At 31.4% G+C, this 25,875-nt stretch overlaps 1 protein-coding gene across 10 annotated transcripts in view; it reads left to right on the top strand.

Annotated features, from left to right (window-relative positions):
- The window catches only part of LOC124531140 (guanine nucleotide exchange factor DBS-like), an 81,407-nt gene that overhangs the window by 48,848 nt on the left and 6,684 nt on the right, over positions 1 to 25,875 (top strand). For 9 of the 10 annotated variants that reach the window (XR_006966497.1, XR_006966496.1, XR_006966499.1 and 6 more), the window contains exons 12-16: positions 22,743 to 22,877; positions 24,478 to 24,663; positions 24,779 to 24,970; positions 25,041 to 25,166; positions 25,302 to 25,499. Coding sequence is in view for 6 of the 10 variants with exons in the window: in XM_047105610.1 (XP_046961566.1) it covers positions 22,743 to 22,877; positions 24,478 to 24,663; positions 24,779 to 24,970; positions 25,041 to 25,166; positions 25,302 to 25,499 (837 nt within the window). In the remaining 4 variants the exon portion in view is untranslated. The remainder of the gene's footprint in view (positions 1 to 22,742; positions 22,878 to 24,477; positions 24,664 to 24,778; positions 24,971 to 25,040; positions 25,167 to 25,301; positions 25,500 to 25,875) is intronic. The other variant, XM_047105643.1, reaches the window with a different exon arrangement.

Here is a 25,875-nt window from a genome sequence, read left to right as displayed (position 1 = left end):
CAGTGATATTGAAATAAATGTAGGACATATATTCATTTATTCTGTACTAGTTTCACGTATGCTAGAACCGCAAGTTTATGGTATAAAATGTCTATGAAGGATCCTTGGGATTCCACATTGGTTCATAATAAATTACATCAAACTCGGTTTAATTATGTAGTCGCGTAACGGACATAGGTAATTATACAGTTATATGTATAGTTCGCATTTATAATATAATTATAGTAATCTATAGTAATAACACTTTTCAGAGCATCATAAAACAATTGAACACAAAATATAAACATAAATAATTTTCTGTAATCGTAATTACAAAATATAACATTTAATGTTTAATGCATAGAAGTTATGAAATAAAATGCAATAATATTAAATTTTGTTACGTTCATATTATTGTTTTATATTCTTATCGCAGCATCTTAAATACATCAGCTTATTTCAGAAGGTTAGTTTGAAGTTCCTGGATTGAGGTTCGCCGAGGTTGAACGAAAGTAACAATTATCAAACTGGATCGTATTTTATTTGTTGGGTTTTGATCTCGTTTCATACTTTCGTCCGATTTATTAACGGGATTTATAATATGTAATTGAGTACACGCAAGCCGGCTTCGCGTGTTTATTACGGTACCCGACGATATAAAATTACGAACTCATAATACCGCTTTTTAGCACTTTTTCAACCCATTCAGTTCGTATATGCATCTATTTATCGAGAATGTAGTTTGACTAGACGTTTGTCTAGTGGCTAGCTTATAAGGCTTTAGATATTAAAGTCCTGGGTTCAAACTCCTGACCAGGTCCTTATTTTTTTCATTTTTGAGCAATTCTGCTAATTAATCAAAAAGGTACATGTACAACTGAGGCATCTAAAGATTTATTGTCACTTACGATTATACAAGTATAGTAAAAAATGTAATGCATTTTATTTAGTATCGGTCACTGCCCCGAAAACCATTAGAACTGAAATGGTAAGTCCTTATGTGTTTTCACTTTTCTAACCGTCAAACATCAATTATATTTAGGGTGGAATTATAAATTCGTAGTACCAATTTCGAAATAAAAATTGTTTATGGAATATAAAATATTTATGAATAAAACTATAATATAAATAAAACATTCTTATATTATAGCTTTTAAATTAATAGAAAATGACGATCCAAACGTGCTCGTTACAGCCTACTTAATAAAGTATATTTTAATTTGATTTGAGTTTATGTCGAAACGTCGTCTTACCATAGATACCACGAAGAAGAAAAACATATTCGATGCTTAATATACTACTGGCCTTTGAAATTGACGACTACACTCGTTATTGTCGTACTCCAAACACTCAAAATTCTACAAGGTGCGGTGCGATCGGAATTATATTTATCCGTCATATTACTTTCGAAAGGAGTTGATTTTCACATTAATTCTTAAACTAAATCGCGTTTATTGATCGTAGTTTTGCCTATTTAGAAACACGTAATGACCAAACTTGTCATATATCTGAGTATGAACATACGTGTCTATAATGTTGTTCGCCCACATACTCGAACCTTATGCAGAAAGCGCTGTTGACCCTGGCTGATCAACCGAAAAGTCAGGTCCTCGAACCTTGGATTATTTAAATTAAAATGTAACTTATAAATTGATTTAAACAACGGCTGCAACTGCAATTTTAAATACAATTAAAGAAAATACTTACTTAAGATTAAGCTGTTATTTAATAAATTTACTAAAACGAATTAAATTTATTATTATTATACTAGGTAGTATTATCAGCAGCACCAAACTTGGAAACCTGTTCGAGTTTTGACCCAACCAAGAGAGTTGAAATAAAATAAAGTCTGCCAACAGAGCCGAGATAGCCCAGTGGTTAAAACGCGTGCATCTTAACCGATTATTGCGGGTTCAAACCCAGGCCACCACTGAATATTCATGTGCCTAATTTGTGTTTATAATTCATCTCGGCGGTCAAGAAACTGAGTCTGAGAGAACTCGTGAGGAAATCTGCATGTGTCTAATTTCATACCAATTCTCCCACAAGTGTTTTCCACCGACTCGCATTGGAACAGAGTGGTGAAATATGTTCAGAAACTTCTCCTCAAAGGGAGAGGAGGTCTTAGCCCAGCAGGGGGAAATTTACAGGCTGTTGTTGTTGTTAAAATGAAGTGTCAATTTTAATATATAATATTTATTCATTTATAGTCAAGGCATAAATACAAAGCTTGTTAGGAATACAAGCATAAATAAAAAAATAGGAAGTGATTGCTTGCGCTCCAACTCACCGCTGCAATGCGCTTTTGCCTAATTTTATTTGACTTTGAGTTGTTTATGTACAACTTTGGAATTTTAATTGTGATAGCATATTCTTTGCACGCGGCGTAAATACATATTTAATTAACGGATGTTAGTTTTTTACCCTATATATAAATTTTTTAAATTTTAATCACTTTATTCCTCAATAAAAACAAAAGAAAAAAGTATAAATTTATCAATAAATGTATACGGATTTGAATAAATATGATGTAAAGTAGGTATTACGATATGATGCGTTCCCTTTCTAGTGTATGTATTGAAACCCGAATACAAACAGATCTTGTTCTAAACCTTGTTTTGTTCGATACAGAACCAGCATAGTTATACACAATGTATTAAATTTTCTAGTCGCCGCAACTATTACGAAATTGACTATTTGCGAAACCGATAAAGTATTTAATGTTATGTGAGTGTTTACAACAATTTATTTCTTATTAATATATTATATTTGGGATTTAATCATTATTATTAACTAGAAAAAAAATCAAAATATAATAATTAATAATGGCAACACTGCTGTTTGAAATATTTTCTACAGTGATCAGTTCTCTTTCAAGTTCATTGACGTCAAATTAATATGAATAGTGAATCTGCATTTGATTCATAATAAAATAACTTTCAATTTTGCCGATTCATCACAACTTATTAAGAGTCATACAAAGCATAATATGTCAGTCAATGTACCAGTGGCCTGAATTTGCTTTATATATTTAATAGCTGTTTGCCCTGCCATTATCAAATTGCCTCTCGTGTTAGTAATTTTAAATCAATTAATAGTTAAAGTAGGTCCCATATGACCATAGCTTACGGTTTTAAAATTGATGCCTTTTCGTTTTTACATTTTATGCATATTTTATATGCTTACGTAATACATTATATAAAATGTATTAAGTATATATTGATTACGTCACTAATACGCCATTAATTAAGTATGACGTTACAGCATACGTTTTTATATTAATATGCGCAAGTAAAACTAGAACCAAATAAGGGTTTCTGATCTAATAGATCTATATTTAGAAAATATACATTGATAAATAATGGCTGACTTTCAATGCCGCATTGTAACGCAATAAAACTATCTAATACAATGATTATATATATTTATAAATACATTTTGAAAAACGGTTATATGTCTTCACGTCTCATATACAACTTGATTTATACGTATAACATTGATAAAATGTAAAAGTTAGGTACACACTCTAAAAGGACTAAATTCTTTGTACACAAAATACGCCCACCGAAAACCATATCACGTGCAGGCAACGACCTAAAAACTATTTGAACAAAGACTTAAATCACGAGCTTTGTGGTAAATTATATTGAATAGTTAACGTCGAATCACGGAATTGTCCTACTCAGGCGAGATTTCTCTGTTTTTATTTTAGAAATGAAAGTGTTGTGCCCGTTTGAAGTTTGAACGCTTAAACTTTGCTTTGATTATTTCGACTTCATTAATACGTATAATCTTATGTTTACGTGTTAGTAGATATACTGTTCAATTAACCTACATTTGATATCCTAACGATAGCACAGGTCAATGACCTAATAATAAAGCACTTGACAACTTCGAAGCAACTAAAAAAATACAAAAAATTATAGCACAAACTTAGTATATCAAAGTTAGTATGTATGCAATTCTACAAAAACGATAATTATTTGAAGGTAATATAATTGACGACATATGAATGACGCATTAGGAAAATATAATAATCTTGCACCGTTTTAAGTCAATCGCGGAAGAAAAACTGCTCTTTATTCGTATGCAGTATATGCAATAAATGAATACACAATTTCTTGTTACATTCGTAACAGATCGTGAAAACTAAATCAGTTAAAATATTCGCCTGTGAATAATTAAAGCATTTATTCTAAAGTCGCTTTCTACTGATATCAAATTTCTATTTTAAACGTTTTAGTGGGTAGGTACATTTTACTATATAATGGCTTACTACATATACATATTTGATCTGTTATGGTGGTATGTGCAGAAAATACCTGTTTGCAAGTTTGTTTTCATATATTTTAATATAATTATTTTAATCAAGAAACTATATGAAAAATTAAAAAAGAAAGAACGTACTTATGTACAATTATTGTTTGTCGTGTATTTAACTATGGGTACTGATTTTAGTAGTTCGTTCGTGTTCGTTTTTTTATCGATTATCCACAGAATATAATAAATAAACGATATGCGCCGATAAAAAAATAGGTTGTGACAGCCAAGACGGCCAGGGAATCTATGTGTTAGTTTATATTTTGTATGTAAATACAAAAATAGGAAGTTATTTCTTCAATATCAGTTGACATACAAATCCGTCAATGAATCTGTTTACAATCGGTGTGAAGTTGTAAATTATTGAAACTTAAATTAATTTTATGAAATGAATTTACCAACCGATCACATGAACGCGTATGAACACGTACGTAAGTATAGCAATTTAATATCCACGGGAGATTCGTAGTAAGAAAAGAATGTGTGTATTGTTACGGATATTTATCAACACGTATTGAATGAATGCCACTTACTATGCAACAGAGTTTCTGCACTAAAGAACATAATATTTTTGCAAGGAAGATATATACGTTACCGGCACGTTAAAATTAAAACAAATAAAACATTTCATATTTCTGATCGCGGTGCTCAATTACTGTGAATGTTTTTGTGAGAATGAATGTAATTTTATTATTTATTTTAAGTCTATATCGTTTGTTCTTTATATATATTTTTCACATTTCAATGATAGATTTTTCTCAGAACGGAACAGCGAATATATTTCGTTTGTGCTATTTTTTTATTTTAGTGTAGAAAAATGTTGTTTTAAAAACATTTTGAAGTAAGTGCTGTCGAGGACTTCCTACTCGAGCACGTAGGTGAGCGCCAGGGGACGTATGCGCGCCCTGCACAGCGCGAGCCGCCAGCACTCGAGCACTCGCAGTCTGTTCGATGAGCCGTAGCGCGGCGGTCCTGCCGCCACGCTCGCGATCCTATCCATCATCTCACAAACTTCTAACGGGAACATTTTTGAGTGATAAATATTTTTGTTTACGTACCATATTACTTGCATTGGATTTGTGCAGTGTGTGATTTATTTATCAAAAATATTTCAAGACCTGTGATGATTTATGGTTGACTGTGTATAACCATTGTGAGTGATCGTCCTGATGAAGCGAGCGACGTGGGTGGACGTGGAAACCGGCAGCCGGCTCGGCTGTAACGGCGAGATTTTCTGGAGCGAATGCGCGGAATGCGACTGCGCTTACTGCAATCCTAACTACGTTTGCGTCTGTAGTGATAAGGTATATTTATCATGATTAATAGTTAACTCTATACGAAAGGAAGAACTACATGCGTTTGTTTCAAGAAATAGGGATTTGGAAACAAAAAGAAAAGGACATTACTTATTTTTATAGGTTTTTGAAATTATGTTTGTATTATTGTCAAAACAGTATCGTATTCATTTGAGTCTTTTGTTGAGTGTATAATTCGATCGTTTTTGTATTTTAAAATAATTCTAACTTTCGTTTTTCTTGAATTTTTAATAAAATTAACACGATTTTTGTTAATACAAAAAAATATATATTTATTCAAATCAAATATCGAATGCGTAATATTTCCTGTTTTGATGACTGTCAATCGTTAACTATCTTTCAGTAAATATTTAACAATCCAATAAATTCGAAGTCCATTGACCTTTCGGACGTACTTTTACTGTAATGTTATATCAAATATTTGTCATTAAACCACTGTAAACAGTAATGATATTTCCTATATATAGATATATATAATATAATATATGTAAAGATCATAGGTCTTTGTAAATAGGCTATTTCCTTTCATAACTGACACACAGACCTCGTTTAATCGAAACCGCACAGAATGATAATTTACTTTCGCAGGAATTTTATTTAAAGATCAATCATTTTCATTTAAAATATGTGCATCGAAGAATTTCATCAAACCCGGACAAGCGGAACTGACACAAGTTTTCATGTGTTTATATTCTTCTCGTATTCGGTGGTAAAGAAAAACATCCTGATAGAAAATTAGACACATGTGTCTATGTTCATGTGTCCATTCACCCACCGTATATGTATATCAGTGTGGTTTCAGGGTCGCATTATTATCTATTAGGAAGTGTAATGTAGTAAACGAAATTAAGCAAATAAGTAAATATACATATGATATGATATTTAAACTCATTTTAATTAAATTTTTGTCACCAAATCTTCTTCCTGTCGTTGAATAGAAACGCAATTATAAATGAAAAATTGGTGTGGTAGAATATATAAATATTTTGGAAGGTAAAAAAGTGTAAAATTTCCACGAAACGTTCATTTTCAGAAGCCCTAACATTAAGGAATCTGGTACTTATGAGTTTCATAAGGAGAGAAAAATATATAGCTATAGGTATATTTTTATACAATGTGTACCTACCAAAAAAAGGCTGACATCAAATAATATATTGTACCGTCATAGTGGCGCTAAAATCCCTTTTGTATGGCAACATATACGATGCTATATTCAATTATAATTTACTCAAGTGCTAACTTAGTGCTAACTATTTTATTATTATTACCTTAGTAAATAATACGCTACTTTATTATTTTGGCTATCCATGAAGTACTTAATTTACTAATAGGTTTTGCGATCTTTTAAATGCAAAAGTTATATTTGAGTTGCTATTTTTATATTACAGCAAACGTTTTAGGTATAATCATGACCTAGAAATATGTTATACATATGATTAAATATACATAAAAAATTCTTAAGTTAAGTAATAGATGAATAACAATTATAGATATTCTATTTTTAACTACATAATTAACAAATTATTTTATATATTGCAAGAATAATAAAATTACCTTGAAATAGTTGAACTTTTAACTGGCAACACATTGAGAAATAAGTTGTCTTACCAAAATTGAATCAATTATTACGAAGTTACGACGTGACATACAAGGTTTTGATATTTGACCAGTTGGTTCATAAATAATGATGTTCTTATAATTCGAATGAACATTTAAAGTCTCACCAAATGCTAAATGAAATTATCAAATTATTATAGATGAGAAATTCACTATATAAAAAATGAGGCCGGCTGACTATTATTTTGTACCCTAGGTTTAAAATCTACTAATGAGCATCTCGTAGCTGACGCCCCTAGGTATTCACAGGTTGGCTTTTCCCCCGTCGTCATCGTCTAAGTAACTCACTTGTACACGATTTTTTACTTTTTAGGGTTCATTCAAAATTCACCCTTAATATTTCGAAAACATGAAAAATAATAATTTTATTGGTATTACAAAGTTATATTTAATTTTTAACTTTAATTAACGTTTGTTTTTATTATTTATATTCCTTGACTCGATAAAAAACTAAAATTGAAATCAGCGTGAACAGAATCTGAACATAAATTTTATTCATATGATAGACTTTACGTATTGTTTTTCTATCACTATTAACTTATTTATCTTCTTTAACGATTTATTTACATAAGAATTATTTATATTAAGGTCTTAATTGATTATTCATTGTTTATCATTATTATAACAGTTATTCACTGTAGATAGTCTTACATAAAAAATAAATCTTATTACTTTTTACTAAATTGATAACTTCCAACAAGTAAATATTGGTTTACTTAATTTAAATTAATGCTACAACCTTTACCGTTATTTCAAATGTGGCTTAATTAACATGTAAATATAAAACTGGAACCGAGTTATGTAAACTAAATTAATGTTAGAGTATCACTTTATACGTGAGTTAATTAATCATTAGTCCAAAGTAAATTCAAATTTCAAAATAATAGTGTTCCCCAGTGGTCGATAATAGACATTAATTATTTTTGAAAATCTGAAGAATATATTTATATAAAGGTTTATTAAATCATTAGAAAATATTTTGTACTGTTATATACTGACAACAAAGTCCTCAATACAAAAACAAAAAAACGGTCGACGAACAAAGAAGAAAATGGCACAAATTGTTTTGTCTCTGAATGTTTGTATATAGATTAATTATCTCTTTTTTTTAATAATTTCGCTTAAAACCTTTTTGGGTCAACCCTTTGAAACCTTAAATTCTAAATGGAAGCTGCCACAAAATGGCGTCTAGCGTCATCCGCTGCAGTGTCGCATACAATAGTGCTCGTTTCACAATGAAAGTGAAACTTTATATGGCTTTTTTTTCTTACCTTACTCCACGGCTTTGTCTGAAAGCTCATAAGAGTGGAATTTCTACCCGCATCGCTTCTGGGAAACCCTTTTGTTGTGTTGTTTACAGATTAACGAGCTCATGATTTATAACGGTTTTCGAATATTTATCTGCTGAAGAGAGTTATTAAGTCTGACGTCAAATTAAAGATTATCTTATAAGTCACAAAAGTAGATAGGTTTTTGTATACAAATTTCAAACATTCCATAGCAATCGTAAATCCAATACTGGAAGTTATCTCAAGAGGGGACCGAAAGAACCTTTGCAAGCGAGCGTTTATTAATAATTTAGGGTCTAGACTCTAGCTCGAAATATTATAAGTTTGCCATAACATTTGGCTTTTCTTGTTTTGTTAACGATTAAAATAAACATTGTAAAGTGTAACAAGTACAATTCTTTTCTGCAATTATGTTGTTAATGTTAACGATCAACCTCCGTTACAAATGAATATTTATAAACTACAACGAAAATACAAGACACAAGCTTATGTATTTTTTTACGGTAAAAAAAAGAATTAACGGCATTTTACTTTTATATTGCTTCATACCACAATAATTGTAAGCAGCTAATAATTCGCATTATATTTTTTAACAGCCTGTAATTCTTCTTCATTTCTTGGGGAGTTTGGATCTAAGCCTATCCCGTTATTCCAATACGGGATGATGGATACACATATAATAGAATTTTAATACCAATGTTATGAATTATTAAGATGTGATCCTTCACCGCTTAGGACGTGATAAAATATTATTTACAAATGCAATTTAAACACATTGGAACTCCTTGGTACTCACCTCCTTACCTACAATTTTCGGATAAGCTTAATGTTTCTCGGCCACTGCGATATTTCACTTCATTATTTATTTATGTCACATATTTTAGATACCCTGTAGTGTACACGGGTGTATAATAACATATAAATGAAAATTAGATTTATATTTTGTATAAATATATATTATCTGTGTAATTATGCATCTGTCATCTCGAATGACACAGATCGCAAAAGCGCGGGAAAAGAGGAGATATACACGTAAACATGGGCGCGCGGCGAATACGCCAGACGGTGTGTGCACAGCGAGTTGATATTTAAATATAATATCTATTTATTCTATTTGGTAAATCGACCTCATATGTGAAAATAACATACCTTATGTGCTTAAATGTGAGAAGCAATAATTGATGATTAACATTTTTTTATTTTTAAATTACCAAATAAAAGAAACACGTTATGTTACTAAATAAAGTATTCCGAATTCCAATTATGTGAAGTACCGTCGAGCAGATCACCGTTTTCCAATTTCTAACATCCATATTACCATATGTCGGCCGGCCTTTCACGCTCTTGGATTGGATAACTCATGCGAATTTGTTTTCGGACCGCCAAAGTCGATTGCATCTAACAAAATATTCAGGCCAAACTAAGCGATATTACTAAGACTGAGAAAAAAAATAGCTAGCATGGTATTGCCATTGCAAAATTAAGACACGGATCGAATTAAAGAGGTTTTACTTCTAAGACGATACGTAAACGAATTTTGTTCATCTGTTTAATATTTAAACGTTTGATAATATTGTTATAATTATTAGTTATATTCGTTATAAACTATACGATTTTAATTCATCAGTTTTCCTTGAACATGCATCGGTTGGACTCGTTTATATTGTTGAATTGTATTTAAAATTTACAACTTATCTAGACGTTCAACATTAAAACATGAAAGTGTGAAGTGTCAATACATTAGTGATGATAGTGTTGTGAATTAAAAGTGTTTTAGTGATTTTAAAAATATTTAAATGAAAATAATTTTGACAAAGGACTCAAGGTCAAACTTAATAGCTCATGTAGTATTATGTAGAGTAGGTACACACAATGGATTAAAATTTATAAATAAAATATTCGAAATCCAAACATTTTTCAAATATTTTCATAAATGTAATCGTGTCACATCAAGAAGATATTATCAAAGTGAATAAATATATTTTGTTTATATCAAACTGTCATTGTTGCGAATTATGCTAATTAGTAATTATATTCTCTTTTTAAAAAAAATCATTTCATAGAGATGCAAGCTGCGTGACGTAATATTTGTAGTATGAAATCAGTTATCAAATCAGCTTATTATTACTGGTCACAATCACATTGACCTTCATGTGATTTCGTGGTGTATAGCCCCGAGGTATGTTTGCCTTTAGTTGTGGTTTCGACACAGACTCATCAGCAATTCATATGTCGTCGTTTTTAAATTATTATTATCAATTAAACTGTAATTGGTTAGAATGTTTCTCTCCTCTTTGACCTTTGGAGATACTTTTCATTTAAGGTCGATCAAGGCCGTCTTTTGATGGTACAAGACATTACATTCGTACATAAAGATTTTACGCAGGTGTAAGTTTTATGACTTGTGTAAGGCTTTATATTTATAAATTTTTTCATCGAAATCCATTTCTTTTATAGCAATGTCATTGTTAAATAACTTTAGTTTTCATTGTTAAATCAATGACAAAAAGAGTTAAATCACTCTGTAATAAAAACAATTACATAATAACGTTTAAGAATAAGGTCGTTCATTGTCTGAATAATTTTGAATAGTAAAAAATCCAACGTCAAAAATATAACAATCGTAACCAAAACACTCGACAATCTCCGTTCCCAACCTCTATAGCAAGGTGCTAACCGCGTGTTTGCGAACACCAGTCTTAATTATAGCTGCGATAACACATTACGACGCGGGCGCTTACTACCGGTGTACTTATGTGATATTACCTTATTATTTGTATAATAATCTAAATTAACATTTGTTTATAACATGTACATACAATTTTGAGTACAAATGAATACAGTTTTATTTAAATAACTTTCATTTTCTAATAATTAGAGCTAACAACATAAAACAGTGGTTTTGAATGAATTTATAAATATTTTAATATGTAACTAACAAACCTTTTTTTAACTTGAAGGTTTTTTTTATTATCTTATTCCACCATGGTGCTCCACTACTAATCTTATATGTACACGTGAAGACTTGATCGCGATATCTAAATGAATTATAGACACTAATTAAGCACATGAAACAATGATATTCGACCCGATTCGAATCCGAAATTTTATCTCTAACTAGCCTAACTCGGCTTATATAATTACTAGTTTTCGCCTGAGACTGCGCACGCGTTTCAGGTAGTCAAGTGATAAGCAAAAAAGTCGCCAATATCCTTTCTTTGAGTTCACTCCAAGAAAGAGAGTACTTCATACCAAATTTCATCAAATTTGGTTCAACGGTTTGGTCGTGAAAAGGCGATCGACCGACAGACTGACAGTGTTTCTTTCACATTTATAATATTATAATGATATAGATGGATATAATATTCTCTAATAGTCTGTAGATATAATAGAGAATATTTTAAATAGCAAAATTGTGAAGTAACTTAGCGCCCTGTAACCTGTAATTTTATTCAATCAATCTTCCCGAGCACCTCACATCTGCCCGCTTTTTTGTTATCGCTAGCTCGGGTCATTGTACCAGCGAGCACTTAACGAGATTACTCCTAGCTCCCACCCGCTGCGGTTCAACTCGTTTCAAGTAGCCTGCCTGAGGATGCGGCTTGCGGGTTGCGGCTGCGATCTTCGCAATCGCTTCAGATATCTTATGTAGCTTAAATTGATTCACACGGTTTCATTTTAAATTTTGACAAGAGTATAAATAAACAAAAACAATCAGGTTCAGTCCTCTTTACTCTTGATTTTTTCAAACTTTTTTTTTTGTTTCATAAGCTTTAGCGTGATCAATAAAACATTTTTTTTATTTGTTTATTTACAACAAAAAGACCAATCCAACCCTGTTGACGACTACCAAAACATTATCAATAATTTCTCAATTTATATTTAATTTAACGATATACATCAATTTATAAATTCCCGTAACTAATTAATAAGTGATATCAATAATTAAGTATATTGATAAAGTAATAATTCTTCTAATAAATAATAATAATAATTTAAGATGTTAGAGTAACGCCTGTTATATGGAAATTCATAGAAGGATTAATAACATTAAATGCTTAAATATTTACAAATATTAATTAAAAATAGTTGCTGTATAAATCTTGACCGCGTGGAATGGTTGCAAGAATGCTAGAATGTCTTAATTAATATGTCACATTGACAAACAATCAACAACACGTAAACTGCAAGGTAACCATTTGATTTCTCTAAGCTTACTCACTAAGGTTTTTTGTAAATTCCAACACGTAAAACGACCGACCCATCAATTACAGTAAATAAAGGTTACATCGTAATGGCTTATTTGAACATCCATTAGAACAAGTGAAAGTGTAATGACTGAATTGTTCTAGTTGACAATTTTAAAACGGTTTTTTTTTTTTCTTAACTAACGGTTGAATGTATACTTGTTTCTGCCCGCATGTGGGGGTGTATTATATACCCTTGAATCGTATGCAAAATTTAATGATCGGTTGAGTTATTTGTTAATTCGTAAAAGCGTAATAAAGAAATAGATAAACTCACTTTCGTATTATATTAGTTGTGATCATACTTTATTTTCTGGTTGCTTACGATTTTGTCCTTGCTACAACCCATTTGCGTTAGTTATAACGTGGTTTAGGGATAAGGGACAGATTTTCCTGTTCTTAATTTAGACTTTCCCTATTAAAAACAAATCGCACATGACATTGGCGATATAATCTGTGCCCTCTCTGCACCAATAAAAGCCAAAATAAAATAAAGACAAATCAAATGCTTTCTGCGGATATAGGTATAGTCGAAATTCTTTCGAACAAGTCGGAAAGTGATTTTTAACTTACTGTACTAATTAACATATGTACCACGTCATAAGAGTGTTTCTTGAAAAATAGTGATCAAGCTATAGGGAACCCTATTGCATGCATACTGCATATAAATTTTTAAGTAACACTTGAATATTCAAAAGGTTGTTAATATCACTTGAGAATGTTACTCTTATCAAAGAAGGGTTCCCAGGATTTTATATTTATCGGACGCGCGTGTATCTAAGTTCTCTTCCCGTTTTTATTTATTCACGAGGCAAGGTCAATATTGTAACTGTCGGGGGTCTGATGAATCACAATAAACTGTATGATAGCGATGACTCATAACATCATACCAGACGGTTGAAAATTATTTCCAGGACTCATACGGAACCAATGTTTTACTTACGTTGATTGAAGCATAAACTAAGCTTTTATTTAAAAATCAGAGAGACAGCGTGCTTGACAGAATGCCGAAATTTCGGCCACGCTCTTGGCAGAAGTCCAACATTTGTATACTGAATATTTGACACAGTAAACATCGAGGCAAACAATTGATATTTCCGTGGATGTTAATGACTGAAAATCAATACGATCTAATATTGTAGGGCGAATGATTGCTATGGAGACGAACCATTTTTACCTGCCGAATAACTGTGTTTCCCAAGTTTTAATGGATAGGATTTGCCTAAAACAAGTTAGACCCAATGTATAAAGACAGAATCTATTCAGCAATTAAAGCAATAGTCTGAGACATATTGAAACCCGTATCTACTGGTTGCAAATGATTTTCCCACAATTCTTACAAATGGAAAACATTTTTCTTACGCACATACAATAGGTAACGGTCCTTACGCGGCGAACCACCACACCACAAGCTTTTAGTGCCATTGTTTACGACATATTACGACGACATGAAGACATGCTTCAATGGACACTCAACTTCCTGCGATAAAGTATTTATACCTACTTCAAAATGCCATAGATAATATCATACCATAAATAAGAATATATTCTACGAAACATTGTTTTTATAAGTATCGTTATTCAAAAGATTATTGTTCGAATAAGAAACTGAAATTAACAGAAATCACTTAAAATATATATTTTTTATACTTCTAATAATACGTTAAGTACTCGACTAAAATCGTGAAGATACAATGAGTAATGGGCATGTCGCAGCATCGATTTCTATTTCTTTGTCTATAATTTAAAATAATGTACTATTCTTAAAATTCCAAACAGTTAAGTTCAGAAAATCATTAGTGTTATCCATTAAGAACAATTAGTATTCATTATTTGGCTCGCTAATGACATCTGCAGCTCCTATTCCAGCAATATTAAATGTTATATTAGAATTTTAAAAAGGAATAAAACTCAGCATTAACTTTTAATTTAAAATATATACATGCCTAATGGTTGCATTCATTTTCAATTTCTTGCAAAAACATGTGTTACTTCATTCTATAAGTACTTTGTCCGTAGTTTGGTTACGTCCACACATACTACCGCCGTTCCCAAATTCGTATCAGGAAGTTATATAAGTTTGAAACATTGTTCAAGAATAGTTAAAGGAAACTTTACGAATTGTCAAACGTGAAGTTATTCAAACTGTTTGGACGTTCCCAAGATTAGCGAGTTTAACATACAAACACAATGGTTTAATAATATGGATATAGATAAGATAGTAAAAAATAAAACACCTTATGAGACAAGTTTAGGAAGTACGTAGGCTTGATATGAACATTATGTAATAACTTTTTTCTCTCTTCCTTACTCTTTTTGAGCAAACCAGACATACACTTCCCGACCTAGTCAAGTTACTTTCAAACCAGTGTAAGTGAAATATTTTATTTCCTGTTATTTCGACTGCCGCATTCGTAAGCAATGTTGATCCGACAGATTATTTCGCTACGTTTTCTTCGTAACTTGAATAAATTTCAGTTATGTACTTATATAATTTAGGTCTAGTTGATAATAAACAAAAAGGTTAAATTACCTCGACGGTGTGATACTTTATGAAAGGAAATATTACGCCGTGGGAGGCAAGTAAGCGATGGTATCTCTATTCGTCATAGAAATAGGATATCATTATAGCAGTATTTCTACGAATTCATCGTATTGTTTGAACTTAGCTACATATTTTACAGAGCCAAGATGGCCCAGTGGCAAGAACGCGTGTCTTAGTTAGAGATTGTGTTTTTTAAGCCGACCAAGCATTCATTTATGGTATAATTATTTATCTCGTACTTAACGGAAATAACACACACATACACGAAATTAGCTCCAAATCTTCTTCTTCAGAAGAATGGAGCTCTGTCTTAGCAATAAAACATTTACAAGCTGTTACTTACATACATTGACCTTTACTAAGTACTTAACTCTTTTAATGACACACAGAAGGAACGCTTGTATTTTTGGTATAGAATATAACATGAATGTAATGTTTATGAAATCGATTACTAAATAAAACCTCTTTCCTATTTATATTATGAAATGTAACTATTTTACAGTTTTGTAATAAGTCAATTGAGTAAGGCAAAGGTGAAAGATCAGTGTTTATAAAATAAACAATATTGTTAGAATCATTTTGTATGATTAATATATGTTTAAAAGTTATTTTTCGCAATACACTAAAAGCAAAGATTGCAATGTTTGCATACATAATTTTTTATTCGTGTTGCACTGGTCCATATTCTACCATCGTATTTTAAACTATGCAATAATTATTTTAAAAAAAAAAGCGTAGTAATGTACGTACGTGTCATCAATCAAGTACACATGATTGCATAAAAATTTACAATGAATTATTAAACAATATAGAGACATATGTTCACAAATTCTTACATAAATAATTACGATTTAGCTATAATATGTGATAATAAATTCCCCGGCTTAGAGAAAGTGTTTTAAAGATGACACGAACGCCGGGTCGCAGTTCGTCCGTATCTTGTTTTACTCCATCATTAGGTAGGTAGTCGACCGTGTGCTAATGCTATTCATAGTATATTATTTATATCGCTCATAATCAACAATGTATACTGAATATTAACTAACTTTAAAACTCTAAAAAGTAACTTTCATTTTCACTAATACACTATACACAAAACGTTGTGTTGTACATAATCATTACTTACTAATTACTGGTGCTGAAACATTTGTTTTCGGTTATATGTCTTGAAGGTCGTTAATGCACGTGGGTTCCAAGTTTCTACTGCCCTACTTCCTGGCATGCGCAGGCGCAGACCGGTTATTGGTAGGGGCGCTACGAGTCGAGTTTCGTCTCAAAACGGTACGGTCACCGTGATCATCCGGGTCATCGCAATTAATTCATAACTCGTTACGTCTCTTGACTTGCTCATCAAAAGACTTTAACTAAAATATTACCTTAATCTATGTATCATTATTATTATTTTCAACGGTTTCGTATATCTTTTTTATTCTATTATATATATTTTATACATTAAGCTGATCCCATAATTACTTTTTAACTGTATGATATGTAATTTTTAACGAATAAGACATATTCCTAACAATCTCGTCTTATGAGGATATTAAGAAACGTAAATAATTTGAGATAACAAAAACGGTGCATGAAGGTTATGATAAAATTTTACTGTTATAAAGTACTAGATCCGGCCGTGTTACAACTCGCGATTTAAAAGTTAGTTTCAGCTGGTAGGCATATAAAGCCTGTCCTTTCGTAAAGTTCAAGCTTGTTTTATACAAAATTTTATAAGAATCGATTCAGTATTTTGACCTCGAAACAGCGACCGACAGACAGAAATTTCGCATTTATAATGTCAGTATAGATTATTGTTTGATTTCCTTTAATATAAACAAGATTTACCAACTTAAAGCTTCAGTTCGATGACAATAATATTAAATTGGTCGCAAAAACAAATTGGAAGTGTTGTATAAAATCAATATTCAAAGTTTCTTGTATCATTATGACGTTACCTTGTTTTTACTGCTTCCCAGCGTTTACGTAATCTAGAAAATTAACAAAATGTTACGTTGGTTTAGCTACATTAGTATGTTTCGCGTCCATTATCAACAGAATCTTGCCGGAAGAACGCACTCCGACCTCGTAACGACTCTATCGTTATAAAATTTTTAACTCTATATTTATGTACCCTTCTAGCGATTTTATGCACGCAGAATTTATATATCAGATTCCACAAATAACATTAGTATCTAAATATGTCAGCGTTCAAACGTGTCGGACTAAAATGGTTACCTAAAAATATGTTTAATATTATAAATAAATGTGATGGTTCGACTTTATCTATGACGAAATCTGAACAATCAGACGATGAGAGTGTAGTTTTAAGGCAGCAAGTAATAACCAAAATGGGAAAGAATTATCTGGTGACGAGGCCTCCTCAAGATGGCGAGAAGCGATACGCTAAAAGTTACCATATGAACTGGGTACAAGTTCTAGAAGAACTCGATTGGAAATTTAACAAAGTGAGTCGATGATTCTCTCCATATTGTCCTTGTATAATACCATTCGCTTTTAATTAACCTCTTATGTGATCTAATTTCAATTTGATAAATATTAAAATAAAAAATATATTGATGTAAGATAACAACAGATATAATTTATTGAATTTATAGTTGCTTTGTAGTATTTTAAATGTAGGTTTGCAGTCTAGCAAATGGGCCACCTGATGGTAAGTGGTCACCACCACACATCGACAATGGCGCTGTAAGAAATATTAACAATTTCTTACATCGCCAATACACCACAACTTTGTGAACTAAGATGTACAGTCCCTTGTGCCTGTGGTTCATTCACCATTCAAACCGGAACACAAAAATACTACTTCTCTCTGATTGTGGTTGCATAGATTATTTTTTGTCACCTCTATTTGCATTTGCGTTATTTAAAGATGCAATTTGTTTGTTTTTCATTTATGCTTACTAAACTAACATGAGCATCACAATTATGCGCTATGTAAATAACATACCTGTGAAAGTAACAATAAACGGATATTTAATTATAATAAAGTAACGTGTGTTAATATAACTTTATACCTAATTTTCAGTGGTTAATTTGTAAATGTATCAAAATTAATTAAGTGCTACATTTAAAAATAACACATGCTCATTAAAATTTAAAAACAGATCTTCTGACAAACTTATGTCCGGTGTGATATTTTGATTTTAGAATCACTTCATAAAATATTTATTTTAATCTGCAAAGCAAATGTATGATTTTTATTATTACATTATATCATTATTTGTTTCATTTTGCACTACAATATGGATATATATTTTATACAAGTGCACATTAAATAATTAATACATACTAAATAGTTAAAACTTAATTTATGTTGAAAATATATTAAATTAATCTTCATTTATATTAGAATTAAGAAAATAAAAAGTTTTATTTTGTTTTATATACATAAAACAAAAGAAAACAGGTAATTTATTATCGTCAGTATTTATAAAAATAACAATTAGAAAACAAGTCAGCTTCATACCCAGAAATCTTATACCGTGTCATTAATTGACGTGTCTGCTAATGGAGTGCTAATCGACGTCTTTATTGCCTATATCAACATCAATTAAGCATCAAAAGAACTAAAAACAACAACTATTGTTTGTGTTCATTAGCATTCAAAACATTCCACAGATAGTATGTTTTATATGGTATCAAATTTTATAAATGGATAATACCATCGTCTATATAATATAGAATGCAAAAAAATACATAAAACAATTGTATAGTCAAAGTCTTTGATTCAAGAACATGATTCAAGAAACCATTCCTGTTCTGATTGATAAATATAAAAATGAAGGAGCGTAAGGTTAAATATACAATTAGTGAGTTCATGGATATAACACGTTTTAGAAATTAAATGATTGTGTCCCCTTTTATTTCAAATTGTAAACAAAAACGTAAAGAAAATAATCTGCAATGTTTATTTCGGTGTAAGCTTAAATTGAATATCATGTAAAATGAATTTGAATTAAAATAATTATAAAATTAAAATAAATGTCCAAATGGATTAGAAACGTATAACAATAACTACTCACAGCTAGTATAAAATTAAAATTGTAGTATCAAAAGTCATGCTTTGTCTTACAAATTACAGTAATTCCTTAAATACTTTTATAATTCATCATTGTATGTCACGTTTCAGTACGTACGTACGTAATTGATAATACGAACGCACCAATATTTAATAATACTTAGTATTACAACTCAAATTATCGTGAAATCGTGTAATTCATTTCAATAGTTTTATGAATGTAAATCTTTCTTTTTCAATTCTCATGTCTAATCGTTTAAATGAGGACAACAGTGGTATCTTGACATGATCAACATCTATCAATCTTCACATAGTTGAATCAAGCAATAAATAAAACCATATAACTGATCTTAACAGATTGGAACTGTGCCTGCCGGTAATGGAAACTTTACTAGGCTATAAAGTGACCCAGCTTGATGTGCTTCTACAAATCTACGCATGAAATAAGGCTACAATCTAAATGTTAGCGACCGCAATGGATATGGTTTGCTTTGGAATTTCAACAAGAAGTACCATTTTAACTTTATAGCATTTCGTTTTTCTTATTAAGAGTGAATGTTTATATTCTATTAATTTACTCATCTCTTATGTTTGAGGTACTTAACGTACTTCCGTGAAGGTTTCTGACAAAGTACTGTCAACTATCAATGTGTCAATATACTTATGGCACGTAGACTTATTTTATAAAACAAATAATTAAAATTTAATACGCATGCTTGAATTAACTATGTACTTCATCGTTAAAAAATGAGGTTCGAACTTGAATTGCGTTTTAACGAACGACTTCGTGTATTTATAACTTGCAATTAGCTTGTAAACATACATATTTTACATTATATACAGTGTGTTTAAAAACGTCTTATATAAATAAAGATGTTACTGAATAAAATCGTATTAATTAATATCGCTTCTGTATTGCTGTCAATGGAACCAGTGTGAGTTTCAAGTAGACGATTACTTTAACGGTCCTTTTCCCGGTTCAAAGTCAGTTACGCAACTGTTCACCTGTTTTTATTGTAACCTTTAGCTTAACAAAGATTATAATTAGTTCACAGTGTCGAGAGATCTTAATAGATCTTTTATATTGATTCATTAAGAAAACTATTGCACATATTAGTACGTATATTAAATATACTTGTAACATTACTATTGTAACTAACCTAACATCTTGTTAATCGTTTTAAAATAATTCATTAAACACTCTCTAGTTGGATTTATATTATTATAATAAAATTATTATTTTTAAACGATATTATGTAGATAAAGAATAGGGAAGGTTTGTAAGGAAAAATCAATATCACAGAATAATCAAAAATACGATTAGAAATGTGTGTCTTTTATTTTCGATTTTGTATATTATTGCTTCTTTACTTACGACTACGTTTGCCATTGCGCCAGCGCACTTGTGTAGCAATTGAGGATATAATATGGTCAATCAGTTCAAGTGCGCCGCGAGTCTGTTGGGGTCATGGGTAATATGACATATAAAAACCGTATATATATAAATTATAATTATTAAACGTATCAGAGGGCTCAAAAATTACTGTAAATTATTTAAGGTACATTAGCCGCAAATTAGGTAATTTCATTCTTTCCCACAGTCAGGATATTCTCATGTTTCCAAGTCCTTCCTGCACGCAGCACGTGCTTATCTCTTGAGCGTCCGCTCTAAACAAAAAATCTCACAGATGTTTCGAAATAAAAAAATATACATTGTGCCTTGATTTAGACAGCCGTTGAGATCAATGCAGTAGAGCATAATAGACAAAGATTTCGTCCCCAGTAACTACGGCACACTCGGCAGGTGTGCTTCACTTACATTCGTACAGGCACGCACACAAGTATTCGATAAATATTACGTGCTTAGTAGAATGCGGTACACAACGCGCTCGCCCTTTGTAACAGATGTAAAAAACACAACGAAAATATGCTCTACTATAAGTTTGATCAAATACTGACCTAGTAAGCAACACAGCATATGCATTCGTTTTGTATGTTTTGTTTGACATTAATATCATATTCAATATATTTTATACTGAAAGATTATTAAAGCAAAAATTATATATACATAGATTATGTATTAAAATTAATAGACATTAAGAATACTAAAATTAATATTCTTATACTTACTTATTTTTATTTACATTGTCGCCCGTATGATATCTTAAGTAACTGTAACCTAAAGTAGAGCATACTTCTCGTCAGTACATCGATGAAGTGGTGGCAACAACTTTTTTTACGGGCCCAACATATTCCCGCGCCCCCTTCACATCCCAGCCATCAGTTCCTTATTCTTACACTCTGCAAAAGGCACACGGCATGTGCCTCGCTCTACCATCTTCACTTTAGAAAATTCGAAATTATGAAATACGTGCGTGACATTTATTTTCTGTAATTATATTTTGTGAAAGTTATTCGTAATAAGTGTGTATGTATACATGCGTTTAATAAATTTAAGACATGGAGACTATAAATGTTGTTTTGAAAACGGGTTACAAAATTGTTAAGGATTTTTCTGAGCCTCTTAAAAATGTGAGTAATTTTAACAAAAATAACATTTTAACACTAAGCTTTATGTTAAGGGACAAATTTAAAAAGTAAATTTTACAAAATTACTTTACCACTTTCATTAAAATTATACAATATCAGCTGTGTTTAAAGTAACGTGTAATTTGAAAACTTAAACACTGGACAATTTGTGTATAATTAAATTATTTTTTCATTTCGTGCGTGAAAGTTATACAACATCACGGACATCTCAACGGTAAAGTAACGGAAATCGCTCTTAAATCTCGTTTATCGACGTCACTTTATATCAAAATTTTGTTTTTATGCACTCGAACACATGGTATAACTAATTTTGAATATGACTTATTATTATTAGGAATATCATTTAATAATTATTTTATTAGTTGCTTTATCATCAATTACATTATTTAAAAATATGTTTCTGTTCCTTTTGTATTTTTACCGTCCTCATAAAGATCTCGAAACCAAATTCTTCAAATTATATCTGTCAATTGTCTCACGAAACATGCCAAAAAAAGCGTAAACTTGTCAAAATTCTGTATAAAAATTAATTTGTTTGCAGTATTAATTATTTAGTTGTATTTTGTAATGATCCCAAACAACTGTTTTAAGTTGTAATAATTACAAAGGAGCTCTAAGAAGCCATAATTTCAATACGATTCATAGCACCCACTGTGATTAAGATGTTTTATCAAGGGAAATAAACAAAACGCAGTTTCTCGGCCCCTTTTTAAGATTGTTTATTATATTTAGGTCCAACCAGATAAATCATACACATTTACACACAGTAAGTGATAAAAAATAACCTTAAACAGGAAGCCGTATCTTGTTGTAGATGCGTTTGTTTACAAAAACATTATTTTACAGATGGAAACATCAGGAGGTTCAGAAAGCTCAGGGGGAGAGGACGCAGAGGCGCGGCGCTCACGGCGCGGCCACGTGCTCGCTGAGCTGCTGCAAACTGAAAGGGCTTACGTGCAAGAGCTTGGATCAATACTCTCTGTAAGTAATAGAAACATTACTTGTGCAATTTAAAATAGAAAAATAAGAAGAAAATAATTATCCTTAATAATAGCTTCGTATTCTTCATAAGTTACCAGGAAAACTCTTTATATTTATTTTGATCGCACTAGAATACGTTACAGTCCATTTACTATGGCGCGATATCTCCCATAAGTTACTCGCTCTATAAATTATATATGTCAATATATTCGAAGTAGCGCATGGATTACATGGTTAAGAACGTTCAGTGGGCAGTCACGGACCATCTGACATCTCACAAGGCCTCATATACCTCTGATGCATTCGATACGGCGCACGCAAACTAGTACGCGGAGGCAGCAAGCGGAACGCAATGCATTTAACACATTCGCAAAGTGTTCGCCAGTGCAGGTTCTCGGTCGCGTTCTGTACCTCATCGCACTCTGTAAAATGAAATACGGAAAATACGACCTGTCTTCAGCGGATCTCAGTGTCGGAACTTCATACTCGTGGTATTACAGAAAAAATAATAATTCCACAACAAAAAGCAAACGGCTACCGCGAGCCGCATCAGACTCTACCCTCTTCAGTGATTACACTAATCAGATTAATTTATTCGAGAAAGAAAGATTATCAAAAAATAAAAAAGCCAAGAAAACAATAAGTGATGTAGGTAAAAATAATCGTGTAAAGTGCCGCCTGCGAAATATCAAGCCAGTTCACATGGAACCATTTACTGGAAATTTCTTTTACGGAAAACCATTACCTGGTTATGATAACGTTAAAAAAACTGAAGAAAAAATAGCGTATTTACCAGATTCTGATATTATAACTGTTTCTGAGGACAACACTGCTGAATCCATAACAACAGCACCGACTATCGTTGATTTACCAGAACTTGTTAAAAATCCCCTTTATGGATGTCGTGAAACAGATGTTCATATTTTAACGCCTGAATATTCATCTTATTCATCAATAACTAAAGATTCTCAATTACTTTCTAATAGTTGCACTGAACTGAGAAAAACGATGAATAGTGCCACAAACTCACAAGATATATTAACAACTATCTTAAATGATTATAAGAGGATAATGAAAGAATGGAATAACACTATTAAAGATCATTATTCGACGATTTCTCACACCAAAAATAATTCGTCTGTCTGTGGAAAAAGTAATGCAAACAGCTATGTGCACAGCTTACAATCAACTTTACCATCCAGGAAAACGTCTAAATTTCCAAGATATTGTAACTATAAACACTATAAATATCCCTACTCGACTAAAAGTTACAAAAAGTATCAAAACTCTGATCAAAGAAAGCAAAAAAGTTTACCCAGAAACACTACAACCAACAATTGGACATCAACATTACAATACTTGAAACGAAAATTTCAGAAGGATTTAACACCATCTGAATGTGAATGCTTGGAAGCTATATACGAAGATTACGAGAAACGTTTAAAAGAATGGTGTGACACAATAAGTCATTATTCAACAATCTCAAACTCGGTATTGTTTTACAGACCTATTGCCTGTATTATTTATGTTTATGTATAAGTTTCATACATAAAATGCCTCATTCTTTTATATACATACTTTATTATTTGGTACTTTACAGGGTTATAAAGAAGCAATTGAAAAACCAGAAAATCAACACGTCCTACCAGCAGCCTTAGTCGGACAAACGGAAGTGTTATTTGGAAATCTACACGAACTATTTACATTCCATCAAGAAATATTCTTAAAAGACTTGGAGAGATCAATTTCGGCTACCGAACTCGTCGCATTATGTTTTGTTGAAAAGGTAACTATGAAAATAATTTTGATGCCTATGTTAAAGATATATTTGTAATTATATTGATTTATAAGAAATAATACAGAACAGATGTGAGAGTTTTTAATTATTTAACTGTTCGCAGAGAGAGACGTTTTTCCGCCTATACAGCTACTACTGCCAAAACATCCCGCGGTCGGAACGACTACGAGAGACATTAGTGGACACTCATCTATTTCTGCAAGCTTGCCAGCAGCGCCTTGGACACAAATTACCTTTGGCCGCCTATCTCCTGAAACCAGTGCAGAGAATCACAAAATATCAACTGTTACTTAAGGTATTAAAACGTACGCTTGAATTAAATGTTATTGAAAAGTAAAAATATAACTAATATGTTTTTTTTTCAGGACCTACTACGTTATAGTGAGTGCGGTTCAATGAGCTCTGGCTTGCAACAAGCGCTTGACTGCATGCTAGTCGTTCTCAAGTGTGTCAACGATTCAATGCATCAGATAGCCATTACTGGAGTTCCTGTAAGTAAAAGTCTAGTTATAAGTACATATTCATGATAAAGTACCTTTTCTTCTGATTTCATCTAGCTCATGTTTTATTTTACTTTTCGTAGTCATTTATTTGACCTTATTTACTAAAACCTTTCGTCGCTTCAGGTGGATTTGAGTCAACAAGGCGAGCTGCTATTGCAGAGTTCATTTCTCGTAGTGTCAGAGAACAAACGTGATCTCCGACTGAGGATACGGCCGAGACGTCGGCATATTTTTCTTTACGAAAAAGCCATGCTCTTTTGCAAATCTGCTACAAAAAACAGTCACAATAAAGCAACCTATCACTTCAAACATGATCTCCAAGTAAGTGAAACTTATAAAAACAAATCCAAATATTATACAATAAACAAAACAAAATTAGTTTTTAGTTATATTTACATTAATTATCGGTTACGAATATGTGGTTTAACTCTACGAGCTTAAACAAATTATTGAAGGAAGTCTGTAGGCTGCTTTACTTAACACCGTGTGAAGGCAATCTAAAAAATACCCGAGAAGAATATTATTAATTGGTACATTTCATCAATATTAGATTACACAATTATAAACATATATGGCTCTATTTGAGGATTTTTCTTAACTAAGGATTTGAGTTAAAATCGTACATTATTTCATATTTCAAAATATAAAGGAATTCAACAGTAGAACCTCTATAAGACGAACATGAAGAGAGACGCCA

This window comes from Vanessa cardui, chromosome 1, assembly GCF_905220365.1.
Source record: "Vanessa cardui chromosome 1, ilVanCard2.1, whole genome shotgun sequence".
In the NCBI taxonomy this organism is placed as follows: Eukaryota; Metazoa; Arthropoda; class Insecta; order Lepidoptera; family Nymphalidae; genus Vanessa; species Vanessa cardui.
The sequence above is the reverse complement of the archived record's forward strand: the minus strand, read 5'-3'. Positions and strand labels throughout refer to the sequence as shown.